The following is a 17758-nucleotide window of genomic DNA, read 5'->3' on the forward strand; positions in this document are numbered from 1 at the left end:
AAAAAGGGGACAGGGACATATGGAAGATACACAGAGGGGACTTGAAGAATATATTTTACAGGGATGTCCTGTCTTCTATGAAGGAATCTAGGAGGCAAGAGTTGGCTAGAAGTTATCCAGAAGGAAAGGTGGTCCTGAGAACGAAATTGTCAATGTCCGTGGCTGCTAAGAACAGGTCCCATGGAAAGTGTCATTCTTCGTCCCTCTCCCCAGTGCTGTCAGCACTGACACCCTCCGCCATCATTTCCTCTGTGCCCTTCTATTTTCAGGACATGTTGCTTGGGCACATCTTACAGTCAAGCCTTGTCATTTCTTCCCAGAAAAAGAGGCTCGTCTGTCTTTCAGGAAATTGGTTACATCATGAAAACATGCTGGTCATGGGAAGTTTTATAAATGCACATTAGAACTGGAACTGAGGTCTGGGCTGCGAGCTGGCATGCTTTCTGAAGCCTCAAGAGGGTTGCAGCCTAAGCCACCGCCCCTCCTCTGTCCCTGGCACCTGTGACTTCCCAGACAGCATATGTCTGTACAGGATGCCCGTGGAGCTTTTCAGACAATGAACGGGCATCCGTGACAGGGACTCCTCTCCGTGGGGAGGGGAGGCGAAAGCCTGACCTGAGACCTGGGGGATCTCAGCGGCTCCATTCCCTGGGGACAGCAGACCCCCCCGCCTATTCCCTGGGGCTCACCTCCGTGCCACCTGTGGGCACAGCACTCCTTGTGCATGGGTCTTCTGGCTATCTATTCCAGACCTCCCAACTCATGGATCTTATCGGATCATAAGGAAGGACCAGGTAGTGAGTTCTGGATTCCTGCTTACCCTCACAATTTTAGGAGGTCTGAGGTCATTTCTTTCAACCCTTTTGTGTCTCAAGTTTTGACCTGCAAGAGTCAGCCATTCCGTACTTGACATGCTAGGGTGACAAAGTCAATTATATGGAATGTAAGTGAGAACACCCAGCACCAAAGCATCGTTTACGTGCATGACAGGAGTGATTTCGAAGAAGGTTCTTTTTGTGGCAAGATGTGCAACAGACGGTCTCTGCCAGAACATTCTCTTCGAGCACACACGTCTGCTCATTCTCATGATTTGGCTGTGCTCATGGTGTGTATAATCAAGAGCATTGTGTTCCCCAGGAAGGGGAACAGACCAATGTTGCTGGTAGAATGAGCAGCCTGCTGACTTTGCCGGAGAAACCATTCACATGGAAAGGAGAGGAGAGAGAGAAATGCTCTTACCGGGTTCCGAGCAATTTTTAGCTTATTTTCCCTCGAAATAGCATTCTCAGGTAGAGGTAAAGAGTTGTTGCTATGGCCCAGATTTGAAAACGCACAAGAATCTCAGCCACTGGCTTTCCAAATGGTGTTGCCATATGTAGGTGCTGAGGTTTGTTCTCTTTGTGGGTGTCACGCAGGCATGTCCTCCACGCTCAGGAGCTTGGCAGCCACATGACCCCGTCAGAGCCAGTGGCGACCACAGCCCGCTCTGTAAGTGCATGAGGCCAGCATGCGCCTGGCTGTATTTTGGAGGTTCCAAGCAACATAAGTTCATTGCCGTGCATTTCTATAGGTCGGAAGCCCAGCAGGCTTGGCTCATGTCTGCTCTGGGACCCACAGCACTGAAATCAACATATCACCAGCCTAGCCTCTTAGCCAGAAGCTCCGGGGAGAACCCTCTCTTGGGCTCATTTGGGGGGTTGACCATGTCCGTGGGATGTAGGACGAAGGCCCCTTTCTTTGTCCCGTTCTCTGACTCGTGACTTCCTTGCTCTTCAGAGCGAGCAACAGTGGGTCAGGTCCCTCCCACACTTTGAAGCTCTCCAGCCTCTCTCCCGCCCATCTCTCTGACCTCAGCCAGAAAGGCTCGCTGCTTTTGAAGAGTGGCCGCAACCTGAAAATTCAGGATAATCTGCCCATCTCAAGGTCTTGACCTTCAGTCTGCAACTCCCTTTTGCCATGTAGGTAATGGAGTCACGGCTGCCAAGGATTAGGACATCTCTGGGGAGGCTACCGTCCTGTCAGCCCCACAGGCCTTTGGGGAGGAAGTACCCTGGAATCAGGCACTCAAGTGCAGGTGGATTTGAGAGGATTTCTTTCTGGACCCATCCATGAAGCTCTGTAGTGGTCCGGCTCGCTTCTGAGTCTATGTCTGCCCTCCCTTCCTTTGCTGCCCTTTGTGCCACTCTAGGAGAGAGAGGGTGGGAGACAAAAGTTGTGATGGGTTAGAATCTATGTATACACACATATGTGTGGTGTGCGTGTGTGTCTACGTGGGTATCCTCTCCTGAGGCCGGATTTTGTGGCACCTCTTGATCCACTGTAAAAAGGTGACCTAGAGCTGAAGCCAGAACATCCCAGGGCAGCTACCACAGCTGACGTAAAGACTGTCTGATGTTTTCCCAGAGAAAATCAGGGACCAAGAGCAGGACCCTGGGGGAATGTGAGGGCACAACAGGCCAGTGGGGAAGAGATGGGCAGGGAGATGACAGGAGCCATCTTAGCAGCTATCCCAACCTGCATCTTCTTTACTCTTTCTGGAAGCAGTGGAGAAGTTCAGGAACATCAGACTTACCCATACCAAAAAGTGAGGTGCTGGGTTTTTTAATTACAAAGAACATAAACTGTTGGATGTGCCACTGAACAACCCCCTCCCCCCAATCGGTATGACTTACCTACAGGCTCTCTGTGCTGACGGAGTCTTCTCTGTTTTAAATACTTGCTTTGGAGAAGAATCCCTCCTTCTATTCAGTGAATCTGTTAAGAAGTGCTGAGGTCTGATGATTTATCATGAATTGGTATTCCAGGAGAGAAAGTATGCCTTAGGTTCTATGAGGTTGGGATGTGTTTTTAAAAAATATTAAGTTCTGGTTATTAGTGGTAATATATGTGTGGTAAGTCAGGCTGGATCCTATTCAGATACCTGTTCAGTATTTCTGGCTCCTGCCTTTCCTGTGGACACCTGTGTGGCTTTGGAAGTGGCGTGGGGACAGCCAGGCCGTGCGGGTGAGGGGCCGTTTTCAGCTCACAGAGAAGGGTGTGCTCACCACTGGGGCAGCTTGGAAACAACGTGGCCTGGGGCAGCAGTGACCAGGGGTGGTCACAGGGACCAGGGGTGGTCCGAAAGACAGTGGGTCGTGCCTGCCGGTGTGGGAGGAGGTTTTAGCCTCAGATCATGTTCGTACCTCCAAGCTCCCTTCCATCGCTGAGGCCCTGGGAGTTTGGGAGTCTCTTAGGAGGTGGCCGATTTCTTTTTTTTTTTTAAAGATTTTATTTATTTATTTGAGGCAGAGAGAATGAGAGAGAGAGAGCACATGAGAGGGGGGAGGGTCAGAGGGAGAAGCAGCGGGACTCGATCCCGGGACTCCAGGATCATGACCTGAGCCGAAAGCAGTCGCTTAACCAACTGAGCCACCCAGGCGCCCCGGAGGTGGTCGATTTCTGATGGATGAGACAGATCTGTGACATTTCACACTCATGGAAACTTCCCTGGCTGCTGGCCCTGCTGCCCCAGCTTGTCCTCTCCAGCGCTGCAGTCTGTGTAGAGCGAGAGTCTGTCCTGCACCAAATTCTTAAAACAAGAGGTTTTCTGGGGCGTTGCCTGAGCACAGGACCGGAGTCCCGTGTGGCTCTGCACGTGACCCGGCCGAGTGTTCTCGGGCAAGAAAATAACTCAAATTTAAAATTTTTCAGTGGCCTCCAATCTGATCTCCTGACCATGACATCAGAATATCCTGATGAGAAATCTCACGGCACAGGCAAAGGTTTTCCTCTCAGTGGATTTACTTCAAAAATCTAACCAAGAGCCATGTCGCTGATGAAATGAGAGAAATGAGAAACACAGGGCTAATTAACAACGAACCGAGACACCTTATCAGAGATACTGACACGAATGAGGGAAACACCGACCCCCTGAAGCTTTTGATCGGGCCCATGTGACAGCAGCAAGCCCGCAGGAGAAAGGAATCCACCTGCTCCCTTAGTAAGTGGCGTGGACCGGATGGCGTCTAGTTTGAGTGCGACAGAGCCCTGGGCGGAGGAGGAGGAGGAAGAGGAGGGCGGGGAGGGCAGAGGCCCCTCCCCAGCCCGCACCACGGCCCGGCCCCACAGGGAGGGAGGGCACAATGCCGATGGCGCCGTGGCCTCAGAGCCCCGGGCCTGCCCTCCCTCTGACTCCCTCCCTGCCTCCCAGTGCCTGCTACTGTGGCCTGGAGCCGTTTCCTCCCTCTCATCTCGGCATCAGAGAAGGAGAGGCAGTGGTGGCTGGGTGCTCTGAACCTCTGGCCTTCTCGAGGGAGAGATGAAAGGAGAGTATTCTCTACAAAGGATGGCACTGTGCCTTCCGTCCCCACAGTCAGGCAGGCTCCAGCGGAGGAGGTCCACTTGGCATCTGTTTCTTTCAGGATCATTTGACTGAACACCTACTATGTGCAAAATCTGCCAGGGTTAAAGCAGAGAAGTATCCACCACCCCCCACCCCCCCACCAGACCTTCGAAACACATTCTATCAAAGAAGGCCGAGCAGCGAGGGTGGACGGGTTAATCATTCTTCAACTCGGCGCGCATCTGTTGAAGCCAAGATCTGGTGGATGACACTGATTTCTAAAAAGCAGAATGAGTCTTAAGTGGCATCAGAAATCATAGAGAGCTTGAGGTGGCGGGGGGCGTCCAGAAGGGCATCATGCAGGGAAATCAGGAAAGCCTTTGGCGGGTGATGTTTGCACAGGGCTTGGGAGGATGAGGGAAGTGCGAGCAGCGGACATGGAGGGGAAAGGTTCCAAGCAGGGCCGAGAGCCTGAGCAAAGCCTGGGCGAACACAGCATGTGTCAGGGAAGAGCAGATCACCTGCAGGGCCAGAGCTGGGTTTGTGTTCATTCATTCCTTCAGCAAGGTTTACGGGGTGCTCCCAGTGAGTGGGCCCTCTGTCCTAATGGTGTAAGCTCACAGATGCACTTAGGACGCGCGGTGGGCGTAGCGGAAGGGAGCTGTGATAGCTAAGCCCCGGTTGCACGGTGGGGGTCAGGAGCGACTGCTCCCAGGAAGACAAGGGCCCCGACAGCATTGTATAGCCATGAAGGCGTGGGACCACCCTCCTCCCCTGGACTCTGGGGAACCAGCTTAAATTTTTGGCAGGTGAATGACTTCATCAGAGCTGGGTTTTGTTGTTGTTGTGTTCTTAAGAATACTCATCTTGCAGCAGGGAACACAAGGAGGGAGGAAGGAGATGGCTGGAGGGGAAAGGCCCCCAAAATTGAAATGAGTGACAAGGGGCCAGCTCAACTGGCAGCTGGACAATCAGATCAGCTCTGCTGGGAGGGGACAGGAGCGGAGGTCAGAGCCAGTCCTGAGGGTTCAGCCCTGGGTGTCCAGGGGAAGGAGAGCACAGCAGAAAAGGGAGACAGCCAGCACTGATTTCGGGAGAAACGAGTCCTCTTAGAAGTCTGTTTACAAGCAGAACCTAAGAGATGACCCCCCGGGAACCGCCACGTGAGGCTAGAGTAACTCCAGGATCCTCTGTAGTTCCTTGCATGAAATATGGAAAGAGGAAAAAGTCATGAGCCTGCGGTGACAATGCTCCAGCCTCGTAGGAAATGGAACCCAGCACACGGTGCCCCGGGAGCCACGTGGCCACACCTCGGGCTCACCGGCTTCCAGGTTCTGCGAGGTGGAACCCCCCAGGGACAGGACCCCAGGGCGGGTGGCGTCATTTGAGGAGGAGCCGGAGAGGGGAAGAAGCTCTGTGATCAACAATCGGTGCAATGAAACAGCATTAACATCCAATTAAAAGGATTACAGTCATTTTTAATCATGACTTATTGTTCGGTGCTCCCAAATGAAGAGTTTTCAGTGGTTGGTAAATCAAATGGTAATTGATTCTATGTGGGTGGAGGCTTTTGACAGAAAGCCTTTTTATCCCCAATTTGCATTCATTTCGAGGCACCCACTGTCTGAAACGCACCAATGGCCTGTTTTAATCGAATCTGGTAGAAGGCCTGGAGTTGGCTCAGTGCCTTCAGGAAGGAGGGACACCATACTTCCCGTTGCAAAATTAATGAAGGCAGCGTAGGCCTTCGCTAAACTCGGCTTTCAGGATGGACCCTTCTGTCCCAATATCTGTGGCTCCTCAGAGGGACCCCAGAAAATAGGTAGGACAGGTGTCTTTAGGTCCCTTACAGCTGGGCCTGCACTGAAGGGTCACACGACCCCAATTTCTGCTCAGCAGTGTTGCCAGAACTAGAGTCTGGATCTCCCCACCACCAGCCCCTCACTCCAGGCAGGGAGTGGAGATGCTTTTCCAGTGCCCCTGACAGTCTGACTGGGGGAGTCCCGCGAAGAATAAGCATCAGATTACATCTCAACGAGGTCACAAAGCAGGGGGGGATGGTGTTGGGTTTCTTAAATCACCCAAGTATGACAAGAACATACTCTGACTGTAAAAGATTTCAAAGAGTCAGAAACCTAAGAGTTAAAAAAAGGAGCACTGCTCTTGACGGTTCACAGGAATCCTTGTCGGGTTTTGTGGGTCTTTCCAGACGGTATTCCGGGAGTCCATACACATACCAATATACCGTGGCAGGGAAAGTTTCTACCGAAAAGGGATCATACTCTTTGCATTGCTCAACAGTTTGATTTTTAAATATTTCCTGGAGATACCTTCCATGTCAACATATGGATCTACCTCATTTTTTTCAACTGCTTTACAGAATTTCAGAATGCAGATGAACCATAGTGTATGCTTCTGTTGATGCGTATTTAGATTTCTTAATTTTTTTTTTTACTGCTTAAAAAATGAGGCAGTGGATGTTCTTGCCTGTATCTCTTTGTGCACAAGTGTTAGTGTTTCTCCAGGACTGATAATAGCCACCTTGTGCTGATTTTCCTGTTTGTTGACTTTTTTTTCATTACCACAACGTGCTAGCCCAGACTCTGTCCATTTTGTATTGGGGTGTTTGTTCTTTTCCTATGAACATATTCTTTATTCTCAATAATAACTAATATCTCTTGCCAATATTTTTCTCCCAACCTGTCACTTACCTTTTAACTTTACTTTTTCAATACAAAAAAAATGCTTAACTTTTTAATGAAATCGGTCTATAAATCTTATAATCATGACTCCTAGACTTTGTGCCTTATATCCATGCCCCCAAAATTGTAGGAATATTTCCTTTATTTTCCTCTAATACTTTAAGATTTTATTTTTTCAGTCTGACAAAAGTAATTCCTCTGTAATCTAAGTGTGTGTGTGTGCTAAAGTTCTCACTATTTTTCCCGATGTTTAGTGAAGTGTTCCAGTACTGTTCACTATTCTGTTCTGGTCGTTCTCAAACTTTTTGGTCTCGGGACTCTTTTTCACTCTTAAAAATTATTGAGGCCCCAAAGAGCTGTTGTTTATGTAGATTATATTTATTTCTAGAGGTCACATTGAAACTATGGCTGAGAAATTTTTAAAACACAAAATGCACCAGCACTCATCCTAGTCTGATGAGAGTAAGGACATGAGTCTTGCATCCTGCAGCCTCCAGAGGAAACCCTGAAAGAGAGAATAGCATCGAGACTGATAAATAATGTTTTGGCATCAGTAGGAAAATAGTCCTGACCTGGGGGTTTCCCTGAAAGGATCTTGGGGACCCTAAGGGTGGCACAGGCCACACTTTGAGAACCACTAATGTATTCTTTCACCACCAATTTGAAGTGCCTTCTGTACTCCCACATGCCCACAGGTCTCTCTCAGACTCTGGTGCTGTTCGCACCTCCTTTTGTTTACTAAAAGTCTCCTCCCATCCCCCAACCCGCAGTTTTTTCTTTTCAAGTTTTCTTACCCGTTCTTGCACATTTTCTCTTCCTGATGAGTTTTAGAGTCAGTTTGTCTGATTCCTCTTTTAAAACTCCACTTGGAATTTTGACGGGAATTACAGTGACTTCATAGATTAGTTTGGGAGAATGTGCACCTTTATTTCCCAGTATTAAAGAATGTAGGACAGAAGGATTTCAGAGACTGAAAGATGATGGTCACATGATCCAGAGTGAAGGGTCTCCATGACTTCCCAAAGTGTCTGTCACGCGAATCACTGGGACATGAAGAGTCCCCAGCTCAGACACAGCAATGGTGCTCGGGTGACAGGGGTATGAGCTGTATTTTCCCATCTCTAAGGATTATAAGGTCATCCAATGGATGAGGAAAATATGCTGACAAATTCCTGAACCTAAATATCTGCAAGCATTAAATGCTGATGTAGACCCTGAATCTAGAGAAGAGAGGGAAATATCACTCATGTCCGCTCTTCCATTGAAACTTCCTGTAAGGGTGCCCCGCTGATTTTACTGTAATTTTTAAGGGAGAAAAAGAAGAGATTACTAAGAATATTCGTTTCTTACATTTTAAACATCAGAACCCAGGACAGAGACCTGAAGCAGATTAAAATTCGTGAGGTCTCTGGCTGCAGAGAAGTGCCCCTCAACACCATATGCCGCCCAGAGCCTCGTGCGCTCAGTGCTCAGGAAGGAAAGGGCCCCAGGCAGAGCCTGGACTTGGCATTCCCCAGCCATTCTGGAATCCAGGGGATTTGGGTCAGTGAGGAAATGCACATGAAATACAGACTTTTTAAACTATTACCTGGATTTGGCACTTGGCAGAAAACACCATCACCAGCCTGATCGTTGGAGAATGGAAAGATGGCTGGTGACATACTAAGAAAGACAAAGACTGTGGGACTGATGGGTCTGGTTCCGTATCGCAGGGGGCCTTGCTGCTGTAAGTGACAGCCAGTCCTGTGAAATGCCATCGCATGGGGCCTTGGGAAGGGTTCTTTCTGTCCTAGAAGTCTAGAGACCAAGTTCTAGTTCTGTTCTATTGTGAACTGCTGTGTGAGCTTTTAAAAGTGGCTTGACCCCTCTGGGCCTCAGCTTCCTACCTGCAAAATTAAGGGATTAAAATAAATCAGGACCTCTTAACTTGAGGTCCATGTGTATCTGTGGAGAGGTACCAGGGGAGTTTCCAAAACTCCTGAAATTATAAGAAAAAAAAGTGTGTGTGCCTATTTTTCTGAGAAAAGAGTGGGGACCAAGAAAGATTAAAAATCTTTGGTTCCATGGTCTCTCACCTTTTGTGATTTTCCAAATACTGAGATGCCCTCACCATGCTGTCCAATGCTCTGCCCATGTGTCTGCAAGGGATTCTCGCCTTGCTTGCCTCTCATGGGCAGACAGAGCCATACTCCCTTAGAGCAGGGAGTGAATGCCTCCTCCCCTCCCCTGTGCTCAGTGCAGAGGGCTGGCTGCACAGAAAGGCACAGAGCAGGTGCTCCCGGGATGGCGCAGGAACCCAATGGAGAGGTGTCTGCCCATTAGCATTTTTCAGGCTTTTGCATTCCCACAGTCATCTAGTGAGTACCTCGATGTGCAACATCCTGGGCTAGGAGCTACAGGGAATTGCATGCACACACACCCCCACTGGCCACACAAGAGGCTCCCTGTGTTACTGGGGGCTGGAGGGAGACAGAGACTGGCTGTGGTAACTTCTATCATTTAGAACCATCTCTGAGGCAGTAAACATCCAACTCTTATTAAATGGCTCTCAGTGGAATTGGCACATTTTTTCCTCATTTCCCCTTTTAAAAATCTCAGTAAATACGTTTTGACACATTTAAGAGAAGTTTTTTTTTTTAAGATTTTACTTATTTATTCATGAGAGGCAGAGGAAGAGGGAGAAGCAGGCTCCCGGTGGAGCAGGGAGCCTGATGCGGGACTCGATCCCAGGACCCCGGGATCACAACCTGAGCCGAAGGCAGACGTTTAACCAACTGAGCCACCCAGGTACCCAAGAGAAACTTATATGGATCTTATTATGGCATAGATATTTTCAACATCTGGCTATTGAGTCAGTGAGAAGATGTGTTCAAATGTTTGTCACCCTGCCTGAGAGTGAAGTTGAAGGGGAGTGGTCTACTCAAGCTGCCGTAGGGTCACAAATCCGTGACAAAGACCGTCCCCGTCTCTCCCAGCAGGATGTGGTCAGCCTAGAGCCACCTGGTCCTCAGCAGGAATAGGAAAGGAACCAGCCCGTGGCTTTTCTGTTCTACTGGCCCAGCCACACTTCCAGGGGTCCATCCCCAGCTCTGCTATTTCTCAAGCAAAGTACTGAACTGCTCTCTGCCTCAGTTTCCCTATTGGGTAATTGGGAATCCCACTTCTCACCAGGTCACTGAGAATCAAGTGAGTTAATCCATGTGAGGCCTCCGGAGTACCACCTGATGCATAGCCAGAAACACCAGCCACGAGTTGTTATGAATGACGATGATCACTCCTTAAGACACACGGTGGGGGGCGTCCGCCATGAGGGGCAAGCGCAAGGGGGCTGTGTCTTGCACCCTGCCTTGTATTCATGTCATTTTGACCCGGCTGTGAGCTAAGCATACAACTGCAGTCTGCTATTTATAAAATGTCTCTAAATCTCAAGATATCAATACAGAAAACTGCAAGCTTAGTCTTGGAGCTATACCTTTAAAGTTCCATGTCCACTGGAAAAGGATTCTGACAAGCCTCCTTTGAGGGGTGATCATTTTAAGTGGCGTTGCAAATGGGGCGGCAACCAGGACATGGGTAGCAGCCCCTTTAAATGCTGGGATCCTCCCCCACTTCAGCACACCGGTTTTAGATGGTTTACACTTTAGCATTTGTGTATATTCTGACATCACCATCATTCTACCCGGATGGCAAACTTTCGGCGACACCTAAATATTCCTGAGATAGAAGTTTGGCTCTTCAGCAAATAAGTCCTTTGCTTTCATTCTTTATTCTCCTTTCTACCCTGACCATTTCTTGTTTCCGTTTCATGTGTCCCCTCCTCCCTGACCTTTCTAGCTCTTGTCTTTTCCTTCCAGCTGTGCAAGTTCATTGCCAGTGTCACGTGCCTTAATGCAACCCACTTTTCCTTGACTCACTTTTCGCACTGCTTACCTCCATCATTTTCCCTGGACTCCACTTCACCTCTGCCTTCAAACCCCACGTGGTTTGCTTCCCCAGTCTGTCCCGGGGGGGCGGGGATGGTCGGAGGAGGGGCATCTCTGAGCCGTCACCTGTGAGAAGGCTGCTGAGAGGGGCGCCTGGGTGGCTCAGTTGGTTGGGCGACTGCCCTTGGCTCAGGTCATGATCCTGGAGTCCCGGGATCGAGTCCCACATCGGGCTCCCTGCTCGGCAGGGAGTCTGCTTCTCCCTCTGACCCTCCTCCCTCTCATGCTCTCTGTCTCACATTCTCGCTCTCGCAAATAAATAAAAAATCTTAAAAAAAAAAAAAAAAGGCTGCTGAGAAATGAGACCATCTTTGCTACACGGGCTGCCACCCGTGTGTCCCCAGGTGCACCTGAAGCCTCCCCTCATCACTATTTGCCCCATCTGGACAACCCTGGGAGAAATGAAAAGGGGTGCCCAGGCTGGTGGCAGCCCTGGGACGGGGTCGGCTTCTCTGCATCTCTCTCTTACCCCTCAAATCCTCCCTACATGTCCGTACTTACCTGCTTTTCCAAAATACTGCCTTAGTTTTCCCCTTCTCAAGCTACTTACTCCTCCCTTTCGTCCGCCTCCTGCCTGCCTCCATAAGGAATGGACAGGGCTTGCTGGGAGCGCCGTATGTTGGCATTTCGAAGACTCTGGGTGCTCTGGGCTATTTTCATCTGGGCTAGCTGGCAGAAGAGCATTCGTCTCCTCTTCAGATGTCCATCTAGTGAAAGGGTGGTGCTTTTCTGAGTGCTTGTAGTTTCTAGAAGTTTAAACCTTAAAAGAGTAAAGCATTTTTCTACTTCTCCAAGAGCAAAGCCAGTGGTTTATGCTGATGCTGAAAGTCAGTCAACGGGCAGGAGCCCATTCATTTCTCCTATTTTGTATGCCACCCCACATGCCCGGATGATGGTATTTGTTAATAATGACATGGCAGATTATGACACTGCACTGAATACTCATTTCTCTGGCCTAAAGATGAATTATATCCAATCCTGAAAAAAAAATCAATGGTGATGTATTACAGCATGATCTATGGCTTCTATCCTTGGGAGCATTAAGAAAGCATGGGAATTTGTTTTCTCCAGCCTGTAACTTATCGATGGGGGATGCATGGTGTATATTTAAACTCCCAGACCTATGATGGATATTTTTTTTTCTCTGCGAAACATCTATATCTTATAAATAGAATTTTATAAACATTTGTGGAACAGAAAAATTCTCTAGTCCTTTCAAATTGCCACACTCTGTGTTGATTTATCTCATCTCTTGAAGAATACCACACTTTCTCTCCTCTGGTTATAGCACATCTTGTGGAACTCTGGACTCCCCATCACTCAATGTCTGGAGAGCATCCACATTTTCTAGTTACCCATCGACTAGCTGAAAATAGCCTTAGTTGTCGGCGTGGGCTAAGGGGCTGGAAAAAATTCCCCTTAAGTAAAAATACCCCTCACCCTGATGCCACTCTGAGAAATGGTCCCCTTCAGAAGCCCACTCATAGGTAGGGGGTGGGCAGCCACCATTGGGTGAAGGAACAATCAGGGAGAGAGAAAGCATGAAGGGAAGGCCTGCCCAGGCTTTTAGGTGCTGGTGGCCATCCTTGCGCATGACTATCAACTGTTGTTTTGTGACAGTTTACTCATACCCTCGACACCAAGCTGGGGGAGAGACCTGTTGATACAACAGTTCACAGAGCCCACTGATGGTTCACTGAGCATGAAGGAGGGGAGGCTGGAGGAGAGAGGGGCGTCGTGCCGGCCCTGGAGGATCCCCTTCTGACTAGGGACGACCCTGACGTGAAGCGAGACAGACTCAAAGGCCTGAGGGAGTGTCTGTGGGTGTTTCCCGTCCAAACCTCACGTCATCCCAGCCCCTCAGGCATCCTGAGAGCTCTCCCTGCCTTCCCTGTTCTGCTCCTTGACTCCAGGCCACCGTGCTGGAGGCCGTGGTGTGCTTCTTCTCCGTCTGGTCTATCGTCGGCCTCTCAGGTTTCCACACGTACCTGATCAGCTCCAACCAGACGACGAATGAAGACGTAAGTTCCTGGCGGGCCGGGGTGGTGGGTGTGGGCACCTGTGTCCAGAGATGGAGGGGGAAAGGAGACAAGAGCTTGGGGGCCAAGGCCTTCCGCACATCCCATTCCAGATGTGAGCCTCTGGGAGCCAAGAATGTGCCATGGAAGCATCTTCAGACGTTGACCTCCATGATTCCCAGTTGGGGATCTCTGAATTGTTTTACTTTCTGAACACCCAGTCAGATACTGAGGTCAGCTAAGTGACACCCAATTCCAAAGGGAGGAGATTATCTTCTCTTCCTTTTCAGTAGTTTTGTGAGTCCCCTAAAGAGAGACCGTGGCCCGCTGACATCTCGGGGTGAACGAATGAATCCACCTCTCATGTTTAACACCTCCGTTTCATTTTTAGAGGAGACTGCCCCGACCCAGAGTTTTACTTTTTGTCCGGGATTACCTGTCTATACTTAATGTGGCCCGAGAGGAGGTATAAAAACAGGAATCATAATGTTGGAAATGTTCCTCATCGACCTGGTCCTCTTTGCTCTGAATATTTAGATTCTGACAAAAGTCTCTGTCAGTACAGCGATTAAATGTCTCAGATTCAGTCAGATTGCCTTAAAGCCTTGATGAGATACATGAGTTAAGAGAACTTATGTTTGGTAACTGTGGATATTCGAATCTGTGAAATTATTTTGGCGACATTGTGAGGCCAAATGCAGACAGGCTGTAAGTTGGCGGTTGGGGGAGCCATGATAACTCTCAGCTATCGTTCATTTAATTACTGTTGAGCATGCCAACTGGGAGCCTGAAACAAACCACGGGTTTGTATGAGTTGACCTCTGGAACCATGTAATAGAAACAAGAGATTATTTTCCCCAAAGAATGTTACTTTCTCTCTAATCTGACCTGCCTTTTGGGGATATTTCCAAGTTTGGGGTAAATACCAGTTTTCCTGGAGAAAGTGTCTCAGTTTCTCCTGGTGAAGAAGTGAGTAAAGATGATTTGCATTCTTTGTGGGCTTCTCACGCTCCCTTTCACCTAAACGATGGCACTGGTGTTATTGATTCTCTTTTTCTTTCAGATTAAAGGATCTTGGTCAAATAAAAGAGGCAAAGAAAATTACAATCCCTACAGCTACGGGAATATCTTCACAAATTGCTGTGTTGCCCTGTGTGGGCCCATCTCTCCAAGGTGAGATTCGGAAAGTGTCATGCTCTTTATCAGACCTCGGAGCCAACAACTTAGCTGTGGCAGCACAGCCCTCGTGAGGTGGAGACCCGGCCACAAAACCCACTGTGAGATTTGATTATACCCTCTGGATGACCACAGGGCCAGTGGTCAGCTTTGGGCTGTGGAGACACGGCCCTGGTGCAATAGAGATCTGGCTCTGTTTATGATGCTGTTCCTGCCATCTTTTTGGTTCTTTCACCGAATTTGTGTCAAGGATGAGGAAAATCTCCTAAGGATTGAAATAGGGAAACTGAGGCATGTGATTCCCATTAATTATTGAGTCATCTTGAGCATCGGTGATGAACAGAGAGCTGCGGTTATCTTGGTAGGAGGGCCAGGACGCAATGTAGGAAGCAATTAGGAAACCTGTAGAAATGGGTGCTAAGAGCTGAGTTATATAGAATATACACGCTAAAATAGTTCAGGTGGAGAGATCAGCGTGGGCTGAAGCAGTCCAGGCCGTGTGGATGGTAACGTGACAGTGTGTGGTGGCAGAGTCGCGGACGTTCATGAACAGTGTTAGATCTGCTCTAAGTGCTTTATATGTATCAGCTTTTAAAGATTTCATTTATTTAGAGAGAGAGAGAGTGCGTGCACCCAAGCAGGGGGAGGGGCAGAGGGAGAGAGAATCTGAAGCAGACTCTGCGCTGAGCGTGGCGCCCGATGTGGGGCTCGATCTCACAGTCCTGAGATCACGACCTGAGCTAAAATCAAGAGTCAGCCACTCAACCAACTGAGTCATCCAGGCGTCCCTATATGAATCAGCTTTTAAATCCTCGCTCTGTACCTAAGAGGTAGGTACCATTAGACCCCATTTTGTGGATGAGGAAGCTGGCACAGAGAGGTTCCATAATGTGCCCACATTCACTGAGCTAGTAAATGCCACCTAGTCAGGACCCAAACCCAGGCCTCTGGCAACAGACCTAGCATGCGTGTGGAATGGTGCGTGCTGTCCCCCAGGCAGACTACACAAGTACAGAATGCATTCAGCTCCTGATTATTTGTGAGTTGACTCTCAGGTAGAGCATTTCCAACAGATTCATCAAATAATCATCCAACATATTTATTAAGCATGTGTTCCAAGTCTCTAGAATGAGTTTCCAAAACATTGCTACTTCCTCCCTTTTGGCCTCTAAATGCATAAATGGACTTCACGAAAGCTGCAGGGATGGTCTCCGAGGCAGCCCCACTCTGCACTTGGACCTCCGTGGCCAGTCATCACCAATGTGTACTCATGGAATGCAAACTTGATTTTATTATCAGCCTCACTGAATATCATCAGGGAAGTAAGAGTGCTGCCCTCCCTCCCAGAAACAAAATCCAAGCATACGTTCTGAGGCCAAGTATTAATGGGTTATGTTACTGGCACCACTGGGTAATTAGAAATTGATTGTTTTCTTGTTTGGGCCTAGAAAGTTGGGAGCCTACTGTGCCACTCTCCTCCCAAACTGGGGCCCCTCAGGAGCCCCCTGGCCTGTTCCTCAGAGGCCTCTTCTGAGGAGGGGCTGCAGGAAGGGACAGCCAAGGACTCTGAATGAAGGGCCGCCTTGGGCTGGGGAGTCAGACATGCCTGGGAGGGTGTCAGCCTCTCTCCAAGAGAGCTCCAGACCCACCCAGAAATCCCTGCTGGGGCTCTTTAGGGGCCCAGAAAACCCTTCAGGAAATGCTTGGTTTTTTACAACTTGGCTTTGTTTCCTCCTACCATGTATTTACTTGTGGATCATGGGGTCAGGCCATGAAGCCCAGGCTAGGGGCCTCGGAGGAGCATAAGAGGACAATGGAACAGGCCTCCTTCCCCAAGTCTAAAATGCACATCTGAATCCAGGAAAGGAATTGAGAAGTCTCACATTTTGAGCAAATCTCTTTTCTTGTTCCCCATTCTTTGATTTGCATTTGGCACTGCTTTGTATTGTTTATATATCAAATCTTGTCACAACCAAACTTATGGCTTCCATGACTGGATAAGATTTCCTACTGTGGCTGAGTTGGGGCTGTATTCTTTCCAGAACCCAGGTCCCTGTGAATGGGGCATTTCTCGAGGACAGCACCCCCACGGAACCCCGTGAACCGCTCCCGGGTTTGTGCAGGGAACATGGGCTGCTGGGCTCTCCCGCTGTGCCCACAGGCTCCCGGAGCTGGCCCTGGGCAGAAATGACAGGGGGATAGTGCTTGTCTTTGCTTCTGCCTCCAGTCGCCCTCTGTGCCCCTTCTCTCTCTGCCCTACCTCACCCACCCTGGTGCCCCTAAGAGGGCCAGAACCTTCCACGGGCATCCCAGCCAAGCCTGTGCAACGGGGACTAAGAACCACGAGCATGCCCAGAATCGTGTGCCTGAGTTGCCTCTAAAATGTTCTGAAATGGTGTAACGATGTGCTCATCAGAGCGTCTTCCTGTTTCCCTCTGAGAGCTATAAACCATGAGGGCAAAGACCCACATTTGGTTCCCTGCATGGGTCCCCAGGGCTGTGCATGGCAGCAGGGTAGGAATGGCCAGGTTTGGGGGAGGAGGTCCTCCTACGAGTCTAGCAGAGGGAATGGAAAATTGGAAAGAGAGAAAGTCCCAAGGTGTGATCAGGGTCAGGCTCTCCGGGCTGGTGCTAAGGGTCAACCTGTCACTGACAGATTGAATAGAATGGCAAGTCTACACAGTAAAAGAGTGGCTGTGACAGAGGGCAGGGTGCAGTTTCCATGGGACACCCAGGAGGGCTTCCCAGAAGAGGGGGCCTAAGTTGTCATCTATTGTAATGATGAGTAGGAACTGGAGGAAGGAATCTTGGGGAGGACACACGGGAGCAGCCTGTGCAACGGCCCTGAGGTGAAAGGAGAGTGTGGCCTGTCAGGGGAGGAGCTGAAAGAGCTCGGGTTAGGAGTGAGGGGACCACGGAGGGCAAGGCAAGAGGTGAGGCAAGGGGAGCACGTCCAGATTAGAGGGGCTCCCAGGTCATTGTGAGGACTGAAAGGAGACTCGGGAGAGAATGTTACAGTCTTGGCTGTGTGGATGGTCCATGAAACAAACTGAACACGGGATGAAAGCTGAGAAGGAGTTTATTTTGTCCTCCCTTCTGTCCTTTCAGACTCTTTGGATGACCTCATTTTTTGTTTTTGTTTTTGTTTTGCTCCTGAATGAAATCCCCTGCAAGCCCTTTAATTTCTCCTGTCACCTAAAAATGGAACAAAACAAAGGACTCAGGGCACTTTCATGTCCTTGAGCATCGTGTCATTTCCGTGAGTAGAGACCCGGGAGTTCACTGAAAGGCAACACTCTCCACCCCTTCACCTGTAGCCACGTTAGGATTTCAGCACATCTTTTGGGAAGACACAGTTCCACCCCCACTGCACACTGGCTCTGTCCCAGGGGACCTGCAAGGTTCCCGTCCGCCGTGGGCTGCAGATGAGCGCTTGTCCACCCTTCTTTGCTCTTTCCACTTTGATCTTCTGTGCCCTCGCAAGGGGTCACACACTTGGTGTGAGCTGCACGGGGCTCCCGCACTCCCCTTTGGAAGATGGAGGTTCTTGTCGACTGT

General features: G+C 49.4%; 1 protein-coding gene across 7 annotated transcripts in view; it reads left to right on the plus strand.

The window, feature by feature from the left end:
• ZDHHC14 (zinc finger DHHC-type palmitoyltransferase 14) overlaps positions 1-17758 on the plus strand; it is a 275451-nt gene that overhangs the window by 232231 nt on the left and 25462 nt on the right. For all 7 annotated transcript variants that reach the window (XR_010413820.1, XM_064598281.1, XM_054505615.2 and 4 more), the window contains 2 exons: positions 12925-13027; positions 14088-14197. Coding sequence is in view for 6 of the 7 variants with exons in the window: in XM_064598281.1 (XP_064454351.1) it covers positions 12925-13027; positions 14088-14197 (213 nt within the window). In the remaining variant the exon portion in view is untranslated. The remainder of the gene's footprint in view (positions 1-12924; positions 13028-14087; positions 14198-17758) is intronic.

Source organism: Mirounga angustirostris, unplaced genomic scaffold (assembly GCF_029215605.1).
Source record: "Mirounga angustirostris isolate CCGP_5_RB_7025 unplaced genomic scaffold, mMirAng1.0.hap1 SCAF_8, whole genome shotgun sequence".
Classification (NCBI taxonomy): Eukaryota; Metazoa; Chordata; class Mammalia; order Carnivora; family Phocidae; genus Mirounga; species Mirounga angustirostris.